This window comes from Serinus canaria, chromosome 8, assembly GCF_022539315.1.
Source record: "Serinus canaria isolate serCan28SL12 chromosome 8, serCan2020, whole genome shotgun sequence".
Classification (NCBI taxonomy): domain Eukaryota; kingdom Metazoa; phylum Chordata; class Aves; order Passeriformes; family Fringillidae; genus Serinus; species Serinus canaria.
The window spans coordinates 2728969-2742100 of NC_066322.1; the positions used below are offsets into that span (position 1 = coordinate 2728969).

General features: G+C 46.1%; 1 protein-coding gene across 12 annotated transcripts in view; it reads right to left on the reverse strand.

The window, feature by feature from the left end:
- Window positions 1–13132, reverse strand: part of NFIA (nuclear factor I A) — a 248930-nt gene that overhangs the window by 73145 nt on the left and 162653 nt on the right. For all 12 annotated transcript variants that reach the window (XM_050977772.1, XM_030226250.2, XM_030226251.2 and 9 more), the window contains 2 exons: window positions 7420–7537; window positions 4941–5068 (listed from right to left, as the gene is read on the reverse strand). In XM_050977772.1, coding sequence (XP_050833729.1) covers window positions 4941–5068; window positions 7420–7537 — 246 coding nt within the window. The remainder of the gene's footprint in view (window positions 1–4940; window positions 5069–7419; window positions 7538–13132) is intronic.

Sequence of the window (13132 nt, forward strand, 5' to 3'; positions counted from 1 at the left end):
GTTTGTCTCTTCAGATACCTCAAGAAGCGCAAGGAGGGCAAACATGTACCTTTCCTGGGATTACTGTCCTCTAGGGACTGAACTACCGTGTGGAAATACAAGTAGAAGATCTAAGAATAAAGTAGAAGATCTAAGGAAAGAAACAAGTGGAATACCTAAGTAAAGAATCCAATAGGATACTCTGAATTTGCATCTTAAACATTTCTTTCCACGCTACACTGTAGAAACACAATGGAAGCAGACTTGGCAAACACCATCCATATGTTCCTCAAAATGACTGAGGGAACACAATGTGAACATTACTCCTGGGCTGGATCAAGAGAATGCATTAAAAAAAAATGCATAAGTGGAATACAGATACACATTAACTCAATGTTTGCTTATTATGGAATTAAAAAACGTATACCTGTAATTATGGCTTACCCCCATTACAAGCAGAGCTGCCACAGAACTGAACACAGGCCAGCTTTGTGCAGGACTTCAAAGCCAGTGTGATGTTGCCTTATTTTCTTACTAACATCATCTTTATCCTCTCTTGCCCTTCTTCTCAGTTAACAAGAGTTATGTACTGAAAGTGCTGAGATAAAGTAATGGTAAGGAGGATACCGCAAAAGGTATTTGAAAAGCAGAAGTAATTTACTACATGTCTGCTTTGTTTTACTTCCTAAGCCTTCCTGTTGTGAAAGGAAATTCATCTTTTCTGGCAGACTCCAGCCTTTTTAGGTCGGAGAGCTCCCCAGGAGCTTTCGAGTGCAGGTAAATGGATGTGAGACTCAAGGAGTACAGCCCAAGGAACATGGGATTAATGCTGGGGCTTGCTTTGGCTGTCACACCTGACGTACAAGGAGAGTGCTGCACCCTTGGTCACAGGAAATATCTGAAAAAGAAACAAAGCTGAGTCCTTGGCCCGATGTGCCACAAAGGGAGAGGTCGTGCTGCTGGTGGTGGGTGAAGCACGAAGGATCTACACCCAGGTGGGTGAAGCACGGAGGATCTGCACCCAGCAAAGCCTCCCCATGAGACAGACACCAGGGTGCCTCAGCAGAGCGAGTGGAAGCTCAGAGGAAGGGCTGTGGATGGACAATAGGTGCAGCCTGGATCCTGCACACAGGAGCAGGCACGGGGGGAGCATCCACTGCCTGATCGAAACAGCACACAGAGTGGTTTTGTCCTCTTCTGTTCTCGGGCCAGTTTGCACATATGTTCTGAGCATACAGCCTGCCCTCCAAAGACCACTTACAGGGGCAATCACAGGGAAGCAAAGCAGGAAGAAAAGTATCCAAAAAGGGAATTTGTTCAAGAGAAAAAAATGGAGACAGATGTAGAGCAACTGGTCACGGCTGGCGGTAAATAACCCTCTGCCTGGAGTGCTCTCCTGCTCCAAGAGGAGTTCACATATTCCATTTCATATTTCCTTTCTAGGAAGTCAAATCTTTGTTTTTCTGGCATTTGTTCTTTTTCCCTCCTGTATGGTCTAAAGCTTGTCTTCTCGTTTTCCCTTTCTCTTCCACATTTTGCTCTCTTTGAAGTGCATTTCTACCTTCTCCCTCTCCCACAGCCCTGATTTCCCTGCCCTGTCCCAGGCCACACCTTTCAGTGCCACCCTCTCCCAGTGCCTGTGCCACCAGCACGTGTGTGCTTCACACCTGCTCCAGGGTTTGAGTCTCCCCTCTTTCTCATGTGCACACCTCAAAATTAAGCAGATGCGACACACAGAGATGGAATATTCATCCTCTCACTCCCATAAACCTGTCAAGGCATATAGGCCAAGAAGCTATCTCTGCATAAATCTAAATCTCCTGTGAGGAAGCAATCTACTCAAAGGCAATAAAGGCAAAGGATGTATTATTATCTTTGGTGTGGATCCTACTGGGCTGGGAGGTTGGCTGCTGGCTCCTCTCTGAACTTTCCTTCCCAGCCAGAGCAGCCATCCCACAGACAAGTCTAAGCTTCCTTTCCTTGGTCTGATTTCCTCCTCCTGTTGTTTGGCCAGTAACCCAAAGGACAGGGTTTAATTATGGACTTTGGAAACCTGGCTTGCACTACTCTGCCAGCACGGGATAAAACCTCAGCCTGTCTCCTGAAACAGCACCATTCTGCACTGCTGATACCTGTGTTATCCCACACAGCACAAAATGAGCTGCAGGGAAGAAATGCCAAGTTAAACAAAAGGATGGGTTTAGTCTTTAAACTTCTACTGCAAATTTCACCAAGAAGAAAACAAAGCACTGAAGCTCAGAGATTACTGTATGCTAAAAGCTTTGCCACCATTTTGATTGTAGATTAAATAAATGGCAAGGCATTTCTCTGGAAATAAAGACATCGGACAGGATGGATCTGAAACTGGTCCAGGCTCCAAAGCTCCCTCTCAGAGAGGGCTGCTGTGGAAAGCTCCCAGCTAAAATGTGATGTTAACATCACTTGCACAGTTTTCAGGTGACCAAATTATTTTCTAGGCAGATGCCCCACTAAAGACTCCCCAAACATTTTGGAGGTGAAACCCCCGTGTCAAACACAAAAGGCCACAGGTCGAGTGTCACACCCAGGCGTGATGTCTGTGCACAGAGCACAGCAGGACGTGTCCCTCGGGGAGCACCTCGGGCCAGTGACACATCACTGCTGCCCTGGAGGGGGAGGACACTCAGCACTGTTTTGTCCTTCACCACTGATGAGCTGTGGCTCTTCAGGTAACCCCTCATCAGCCGTGCTCTTGCAGTGACCCTGTTTCACAGAGAAGCTGAGGCAATGAATTCAGAGGACAGGCTGCTGGAAGGCCAGGGCAGTAGCACTGGGGTGGGGCTGCGTGGATATAGCACAGGGATGGCTTGGAAGTGCATCCCACGTGGGCAGGACAAAGAAAGCTCTCTTTCTTCACAGCTGTGACAGTGATAGATGGCTTGGTGAATCTGAGCTATATCTAGTTGGTACCTGGCTACAGTCCCTGATGCTGCAAGGTGATTTTCTGCCATTTTACAGGCAAGACTAAGCAGAATCTGGGATTTTTCTATAATAAGTGAGGAAGGTCACGAGGAAGGAAGAACCTTCTCTTGTCTGACTTGTTCTTGCCTTTCTGAGCACCTCAGGAAGTTTGACATAGGCAGCTGTGCTTCCTCATGATGGGCACCCAGTGGTGCCAAGAGCAGCAGAGGTGCTTTGGAGGTGTTGGGAAGGCTTTGGGTACTTCCCTTGCCCAGCTCAGTGCCACCAACAAGCCAGGGCTTGGACGAGCCAGAGGTAATGACCACATGTGGGGGAATCCCCCAGAAGTGACAGCAGAATTAATAGCCAACCTCTGGCTGCTGCACAAATGGAGAGCATTTGTCATTAGCAAGGAGTACCCCAAACTTTGGGGGGAGCTGTCCCCCAGCCTGGCAGTGCTGCAGAAGCAGTGACCCCTCCAGTTTCCAGCCATCTGTGTCTGCAGAGCAGGCTGGGATCTCTCCCTTTAAGCCGAGCTTTTGTCCGCGTTGCCGCCGCTCCGCCAGCAGAGGTTCAGCACAAGGTGAAGCTCTGCCTTACATCATCTGGAGCCTGGAGCTGATGGAGGGGACAGCCCCTGGTGCCTGGGAGCAGGACACCTCAGAGCAAACACCAGAGCCCTGGGGACGGCGGTGGCAAGGCAGTCACGGGGAGCCTGGCACTTGTCTGCCTGCAGGTCCACCCTCTCCTCCTGCCAAAGTGCCACATCTGCAGTCAATAAGGGCCCACAAGCTGGCTCCTCCTCATTAGAGGAGAGAGGGCAGCTGGCAGGGGATCCTCCAAGGGCTCCCAGGCACAGGAATCAGTCTCCTCCCAGTCTGGAATAGCCCAAATTTGGTGACTTTCTGGGCATGCTGTAAAGGACAGCTGTTTGACAGGGTCTCCAGAGAAAGCTGTGGGTATGTTTCCTACATGATGAAGGATATAGGTGGCTGGCCAAGTGCCCACAGAACTGATTTTAATGCTGTGCAGGTCGAATTCACTTTTCTGCGCTGTAGAGTTCATTATACACAGTGCCCTGGACAAGCATGTGTTTCTTCCAAACAAACCAAACCCATACTATTTTAAATCCAGACGAACAAGAAAGACAAAAAAAAAAAAAAAAAACTTATTGCAAAAGATCCTTTGCACTTTTAGAGGACCTTCCCAAACCCTGGGAGGCACTGCTTGCTTTCCTCTAACAAATAAGACTTCTGTTATTTTTATTGGCAATAAATACTTGATTATTTAGCTGTAAGCAGCACTGAGGCATTAACTTCACCTGTGCACATAGCACTGACCCAGAAAAATATTTCCAAGAGTATTAAGCACCCAGATGATCTCAGGATAAGTGATCAATGGACAGTTAAGTATGTAACATAACATAACCCAAAAAAATGATCAACAGGAAAGATCACACACAAAAATTAACTGAGAAGAGGCCAAAGAGCTTCCTCAACATTCTGAAGTGCAACAGCCAGTGATATCTATTTTGATATGAAGCCTCCAATCACACTTCACAGCATTACAGATTAATAAAACAACTCCTTCTGTAAGTCTCTTAAAAGTCATTACTAAGTGATCTCAAGTGTTGTATAATGCTTGAAAAGTCCTTCTACCTTATATAAGTTTAGGGATATTTATTTAAGCAGCATAACTGATGGAGCACAGCCCAGACAGGTACTACTTTTTGCTAGAAAAAGCTATCCCAGAACTGGATCTGGACAATTTGACAGAAAAACACTGCCTATCTTCTGCTGCATTATTTAAATACTTCAGATATTTGGCCAAAACACAGAAGTGACACACTACAGAAACATTCACAGCTGCAGGAGCAATAAAACCACTGCCATATTTTCATGAGGCCGTTTCTCGGAAGTGACGAGACGTCTACAACTGGTCACCTCTCTAACACAGCAATTCTGGTAACGAAACAGAGCAAGTGGAGATGAAGTTCTGGGGCTCTGGGAGCCGGGGCTTACCTGGCTCCACTTCATGCCATCCACTGGACTGGCTGCCACTGCCCGGAGAGCGCCCTTGGCTTGTGTAGAACGGCTCCTCACCAGGGCTGTCCATCTCATCCTCCACAGACTTGAGACGTTTTGTGGAGCTGAGAATGCAAGAAACACATAATGAAGGCATGGAAGAGGAACCAAGGCACTGCTGTTGGGACATGCTTGAGAATTACTCAAGGTGGAACAGATTTAGGGCACTTTGGTGAGGTACAGAACGACATTTCACAGGCCAAACCCCTAAACACGCACCAGTTTGACCAGAAGTTAGTCTGACATTTAGGCTTTCACACATTCAGAGTAAGACATTTTTCAAAGCACACAGAGGTCAATAAAAAGGCAAGAATTTCATCTGCAATGCATGGTTCTTGCAGTTTGAATGAATATGGTGATGACACACGAGACTTATTTTCACCGCCAGATTTTTTCACGGCTAATTCTGAAAGCAAATTGTTTATCAGTTCAAACTTTTATTTTCAATCTTTTCAATTAGCTCAGACTTCATTCCCATAAGAAGGAACAAAGGCAAGTGAATGATGGAAGAATCCATTCTTGGTTCAAATGTTCACGTTATCCTACAATAAGAAGCATTTGGCTCTGCAGCTGTGCCAGCAAGCACAGAAAGCCCCCAATGGGTATCTCTGGCCAGTGTCAGCATTAAAGAATCCCCCTGTGATGCATCACACCTCCCTCACCAGAGGCTCAGGACACAGAAGAGCCCTTTGAGTGGTCTCTGGTGGCCGCTGGCTCCAGCAGTTCTGCAGGGAGAGGATCCCAGAGCCAAAGACACTCAGCTTGGCTCTGTTTTCCATAATGAGTTGCACAGACTGTGTGGGGACCTTACTGAGAATTTCTCTTCTAAGTACTTTTCCAAGGCTGGGCCAGCTCACTTTTTTTTTTTCCCTCTTTTCCCCCAAATCTGTATTCTATTAAGAATTAAAGCATTCAAGAACAGGCTCCTCTGTGTAGGGGGAACACATTTAACAGACATAAAATCTTCCACTCTTGGCTTAGAGCTTGCAGCCTCCCAACCCGAAGCTCTCACAGGTAGGAGCTGGCGGGTGTGCAAAACCAGTCGGTGAGAAACAGGAAGAAAAAGTCTTGTGGCATGTGTGGAATGCAGGTTTGGCCATTCCTTAATTTAGAGAATTGTTATGTGTCAATAGGGGAAATTGTGTGCATACAATATAATTACCGCCTGATAATTCTGCTGAGTCTGTGTATTTAAAGAATTTTTTTTTTTTCTGACTGGGAACAGCCTAATGAGAGGAAAACAAACATATTACCAAGTTATTAACTACCCATGCTGTTTATAATTAGCTCCTTATCAGTGGTAGCTATTTGCAGAAGAATAGAAGAGCAACAACTGAGCTCTTAAGTAACATTAATAACCTCACTTTTGCTTCTGGAATCACCAGTAAATTCTACCTGAGAATGGTGCTAATGATGAGTGCTGTAGGCTACACAGTTTACAGGCAAGGAAGAAACAGCACAAAGTTTTTAATTGATGTGTAGTGGGAATTGTAGTCACCGAGCTCCATAACGGGCACACTAAGTGCAAGACAGAATGTTCTTCCAATCACTGCAAACTGTAAGAAGTTACAGCTAGGAGCCTCTCGTTAAAGATTATTATTTTTAAAATAAAAACAACAGCTATATTCAAGCTACAGAGATTTTTCACACGTGCACTAGCTCACTGCAAAGCTGGTGGCACTGCAGGCTGAGATAAAAATGTAAAAGAGCGTTAGGCAGGAGTTAGACTTTCTTGTCATGTCTTTGAAATAAGTGATCTATTTTGGCTGTGGGGGAAGAAAAATCAATCTGGTTCCTTAATAGTGTTCAAGACTACTCGAGTGACTGAGCTTGTTTATAAATCTAATCTCATGGATGATTAAAGTGAAAGGTAAAAAATAAAAAATATCCTTGTTTGATAGTTGGCATCTAAGTCAAAATCAAAATCAGATGGGGCAGTCATCTGCATTAGCAATTTGGTTTTCCAAAGGCTGAGTCACAAACTTCTAAATGCTTTATGAAAACTAAATGCTTTATAGACCAAGATCCTAAAACAGTCTTCGTCTCACAGGTAACACTTTTTACAATAAAAAATGCATGTAAGTCTATCTCAAGACTTTCCTTGCATCTTATTATGCTCCAAGTTCTCCTCTGCCACAAGCCAAAACTCAGCAATTCCAGTGGAACTTCTCCTGACACACCCAGATACAACCAGGACCTACACAGGTCCATGCAGCAGTTTTTCTTAGAGGCTTGCACACACAAAAAGAACTTCACTGCAATCCAGCTGAACATTCAGCTCTGTGAATCTGAAACAGCTCCACATCGTGAGGCCCCCAAACAGCTTGTCAGAGAATTTAATGGTTACTTTCCCAGATGAGTAATGATGCTGGCCTGGGTTTCCAAGGAACCTGGTAGTAGGCAGAGATTAAATTACCTGGTAGAGGATGTGCTAGGTAAAGACCTCCTCATTGCTCCTGGGCTCATGCTGTAGTATGAAGAACTTTCCAAATCTGAGAGGGAGAAATTAGGGCCTGTTCCTGCAGCTATCGGTGCTGGGGAAACAAAAGAGATTGCAGTCAGTAAGTCATGTGAATATGGCATGAATTGCACTTCAAAATCACTTTCCTCTTCCTCATGGGTGTGTTTAGTTTCACGATGGGAACAGGTGGGATGTGGAAATTAGGAAATGCTAATGGTACCTGGCATTGCAATCAAGAAGATGGAAATTTTATCAAGAATACAATGTTCTATGACATAGAATCTCTCTTACATTCCTCCAAAGATATTATTATTATTTTTTAAAATTAAACAATTACGGCACGACTTCCTCTAAGCGCTGCTTTTCTATTAATGTCATTCTAACATTTAATGAAACTTGTTGCTTTTAGGACCACGTTGTCTCTATTGGCATGGTTACAGATAGGCTGCATCATCCCTGTAGAGTGCTTGGCAGGATCTATAAGCAGCACAGGCAGGGAAATACACACCTCAGAACCTCTGGGGTACATGTGATGTACAGTCACAAGCACAGAGGTTAAAAAAGCAGATGAGAAACTTGAGTTCTTTTCTGCCTAAGAGCATCTGAGCTTTCCTCTGGCCTCTCCTCCAGCTAAATCAGAGCTAGAGACATAGGACTCCCCAAAAGTCTTATCCAGCAGTGTGACTTTCCACTCTTCACCCCATCACCTTACCCAGTACTGAAATTTTTCTTGCAAGGGATACGAATCCCTGCAATTTCCCTGTCCTGGATCTTTGGTTTCCCATTAAACATCACGGATTCCTGAAATCTGCAGGCACAAGCCATGAACTCCATGTGCTGTACTCTTCTGGGAGCAGACAAGGAGCAGAGCAGCTTAACGTTGAAGGCAGCAGAGAATGGATTTCGTGCCGAAATGCCACTAATACAGCAAATGGTACCACGTCCACTGTGGCTGTTCCAGGGCTATTCACAGGACAATGCAACTTTGGGGGCTGACAATCACAGATCATGAGTTTGTCTCACATTTCAGAGCCATCTGAAAAAGGATGTCCTGCACAATGAAATGCACCAGCTTGGCCCGGGCTGTATTGTCTGAGAGCCCTGATTCACAGCCACAAAGGCAAGGCAGTCTCAGTGCCACACAGGGATGCTGAGCCAAGTTTAATCTTTGGTCTGAGAATCTGGCCCATTTTCAAACATGAAAAAATCTTTCAGTCCAACGGGGAAGGAGTGAGGAAATGAAGACAGGATAGCTCCTATCACCCAGCTAACATGTCTGGGTTGGGAGTGCTGCCACTGACTGTAACGGGGCCAGTATTTCACCCCAAGTCTTAAGGAGCTCACAATGTCAGATTTGACAGAGGAATAATGTAGCTTTGCAGCTGCCTCATCATCCCCACAAGACAATTAGTTGTTGTTTGGCAAGGATCTTTTAAGAACGTCATTGAGACAGAAAGGGAACAGCCTGGATATCCACGGACTTCTAAAAGCCGGGGATGGAAAATGCACAAGGCCATTAAAACTTGAGAAAATCTGGAATGGTCATTAAAAGGAATTAAGTTGGGAAGTAATTTATGGCAAGAACACTCAAATCCTTTGTTATCTTCTCTTAACTATCATAGGCTTCCTGCACACTGGGTATATGAGAGGGTGTGTTAACAGAGGCAAAGAAAAATTAAGCACAGTAAAATTAACTGCTTTTATCAATTTGTGCTTTCTGCAACAGTTTCCTGACAGCAGCTACAAGAGGCTGTAAAACTGATGAATTTGCATGGAAAAAGAAACCGGTGTAAGTAATTTGTGTAAAAGGTAACAGGGACATGGACTGCTATAATTCAGACACCCTGCAGATAGCAGACTGCTGCAGTGTGTGCAGTTATGGGTTAGAAAAATGACCACACTGCAGTCAGTCTGACTGGAATGGAAATCAATCATAAAGGTACTCTCTGCAGCATCTACTCCACAGTTTTCAGCAACTTCCTTGCCAAACAGATTTGTGCTCTGCAAACCCTTTCCTGAGCAATTCCTCTGCACTCTCTGTCTCCCAAACTTACAGGTTAAGCACACAGTTTTCCAAACAGGAGCATTAAAAGGCAAGCATTAAATTAAAGCTTTTCTATGTGAGGCACAATGAACTTCCGGGACATTGCCAGATTTATGAAACAGTTTTATTCCAAAGAGATAAGGAAGAAAAACTGGTATGTGGGTAATGCTTTCCTTCTTTCTTTCCCTCTGCCCTGTTTATTGCCCTTTCCCCAAATGATGGATATTTGTTGGGTTGGCCCTATAGAAAAGAGGAATGTGTGTTCAGAGCAGGGGTAGGGTAGGAGCAAGGTATTGCTGATGCTGGGTAAACCCAGGGCAAAGCAGAAAGGGCTGACCCCACAGGGGTTGCTGCCTGGGGAGCAAACACTGAGGATGCTGTGCTGGTCACTGCCCATAACCACCTTGCCACACTCAAATGCCAGTTTGAAACCAGAGGGTTAAAGAACAAAACTCACTTTTAACAGACACCAGCAGAGGTTTAAGTGCCTGGCTGGGCTGTGGGGGCCAGTTCCTGCACCCTGTGGCAGTCCTAGCACAGGAGCCACCACCCTGCCACTATCAGCTCAAGGTCTCTGGCCTCAGAAGTGCTGTGGCAAAGGTTGCACAGGGCTGAGCTGCTCCAAAATCCCTTCTGCTGCCTTTCTGACAGTGCCTGTCCTCCACAAAGCCCATTTGTACCTTTGCCTGCAGTTATTGCATTTACTGCCATAAATCACAGCAATGTGCTGGAATTGTGGCTGCCCCATCCCTGGAAGTGTCCAAGGCCAGGTTGGAGCAACTTGGGATTGTGTCAGGTGTCCCTGCTGGAATGAGATGGGCTTTAAGGTCCCTTCCAACCCAAACCATTCTGGGATTCTATGACTCCCAGCAAAGGCAGCATCTCTGCAGAGTATGCAAAGGGATCCAAGTGGTGCAAGCTATGGCAAAACTGTTATCTAAACTAAAAAACTCTGTCTAAACTAAAAAAACACTGTCTAAAAAGAACTAAAAATCTCATCTGAACCAAACCTGTTCCTTGCAGCATGTGGCAATCCCCCACACAACCTCCCTACCCCTGTTCCTATGGCCCAGGAACAGGCTCCAGCCCCATGTGGAGCAGTGTGGTGGGAGCTGCAGCCTCACAAACTCCAGGCAACAACATCTAAACCACACCATTACCCCTGCAAGAAATGCTCTGCAGCAAAGTGACCTCCTGACAGCTCAGGAACATCCCCCAGATGGGAAAGGATGTCAGAAACTGCAACTGTGACTCAAAGCAAAAATCTCAAGATGCCACCTGACCCGGGGCTATGAGCTGGAAGGAGGTGAGAGGGAAGGATCCCTCTTGCCCCACATCCAGCCTGGAGCTCCCATTTCAGCTGCTGGCATCACAAAAATTCCCTGTGCATCTGGGACACTCAGAGGGGCAGGAGGAGCTGGTTTGCCCAAACAGAGGAGGGGGAGGAAGGTTGGTGCCTCTGCCTGACACTTTTCTACTCTCGGGATGTAGGGCAGCATCATCCTGCTCCCAGCCTGCTCCCTCCAGCTCAGCTCCTCACCCAAAATGTCAACAAAACTCATAGAGAAATTAAGAAAAAGCCCTCTGACTAAACCCAATTGCAATATTTATTTTGAAAAAATTACTGAATTACAGAACAGGAAACCCACTAAATAAAACCAGCCAGGCTGGCATTTTTCTCCCTTGCAACATGGCACTTTCTTTAAGCCACGTTAATATTTAGCCTCTCTTTTTTTTCCCCATTTGTATGTATTTATTTTTACAGAGGGGCTGGGGTGTGACTAAGATCATTACACGTGTAACACTGCAATGAAGTGATAATGTGTTTAAGGTTAAATGGGAGAAACATGACATTTGACTAATAAACTTTTTCCTGTGTTGTGACTCCATAAACAAAGGGAAACACACTGTGCTGCTGCTGCTGCTGGGAGGAAAGGGGAGCTGGGTGGTTTTTTTTTTTTTTTTTTTTTTTGCCAGGCCTTTGTTTGCTCCACACTGTATCATTAGATTCAAAGAGGCTTCGCCGAATACAACAGATATGAAATGTGTGATGTTCATTTTAAAATTACAAGTACAGCCTGCTATTGACCATCTAATTATGCTGAGTTCCATTTATAAACATAGCTAACCACTAAGTTTATAGAGACTTTTTGTGCTGCTTTAATAGGATATTGATCGAGAGCAAGGTTTGAGTGGACTGCCATTGAATTGTGTAATGGCATACAAAAGGCAAGGTCACGGCAACTGTTCACTCTATGCCTGCAGTCTATTTTTTATTATAATCTTTTTTTTCTCTCTCTCATACCCAAGCCCACACAGAGAGTTTTGGATAGCAGTGCTTTCCTAAGGAATATATAGTATCTTTTTAAATGTTAATTTTCATGCTGCTGACTTTAACTGCCTTCACCAGTGTAGTGCTTAGTATAGCAGAAAACACACAGGCTGCAGCTCAGGGACTGCAGGTTTATCACACCCCAGCTGCACACATGTGTCTGTGAGGAGGAGAAAAGCTTCTCCTGGGATGCAAAAAGGCATCCACTGCCCAGCCCAGCCCCTCCACAAGAGCCAGGGCACCCCACACTTTGCCAGGACGTGCTGGGATTCACTTTCCCTGTGGGAAAAGCTGGAGAGGGGCACGAGGAGGCTGCACTTCCTCAGTCGCACCCATGCTCCGTGCCTGGAGTGCTGGCAGTGCCTCTCCATCCCAGCCCTTGCCCTCATGGCAAGGACACTTCAGGCTCTGTCTGCATCCCCAAAGCTCCATCCCCAAGCCTGGCTGCATCAGCGTGGATGCAGGATCCTGAGCTTCCCAAAACATGCTGCTCACACCCGTGGAATTAGTCTGAGTGTTTCAGGATGATCAGCTGGGCCATTCCTGCATGTGCACAGGAGCAGTGAGCAGGTTTGTGTGCTTGGGGTGCCACAGGCTCACCAGAAGGATTGGAAGTGCCCCCCACTGCTCCTCGCAGCACACAGCACACGTTGAAGCCAACGTGTGGCATTTTCAGGCCAGGGTGCAGTCAGAATTCCCTTGTTTATCAGCACGAAGAATGATGTCATTTTGACAAATAACACACCACCAAACAAATATGTTTGATTTGGCTCTAGCCAACGTTCATAAATCCTCAATCTTTCTTCACATCCTGGGCAGTGCAGTTTATCTGGCTGCTTGAATGACCTCTGAGGGAGGAGATCTTCCCAGCAGCTCTGCCTGCCCATGGTGCACACTCAAAGCCAAGGGGGGATGCATTCCCTGTGCCCTTCTCCCTGCTCCAGCCCTTGCCAAGAGAAGGGCACACTTGGCACCAGAGCACCTCTGCAGAGGGTCTCCTCCACTGCCCTGAGATGGCTGCCCACAGCCAGTGGAATATTTTCCTGAGCAGGGGAGAAAAGGAGGAGGTTTCACTTGGCCAACAGCTGGCTGTCAGCTCCCAAACCCATCCGTCCCCAACGCTTCTGCCTCTGAGCCTTTTGTTGTCAGCACAGACCTCTCCAGAGAGGGAAGAATGAAGCCTCTGTTATCTGGAAGGGTCTCCCCAGTATCTGGGGTGACAGACAACACTCAGAGAGGAGCTCACACCCTCTGCCTGCTAATAATGGAGGAGAAGTGACAGCATGAGCTGC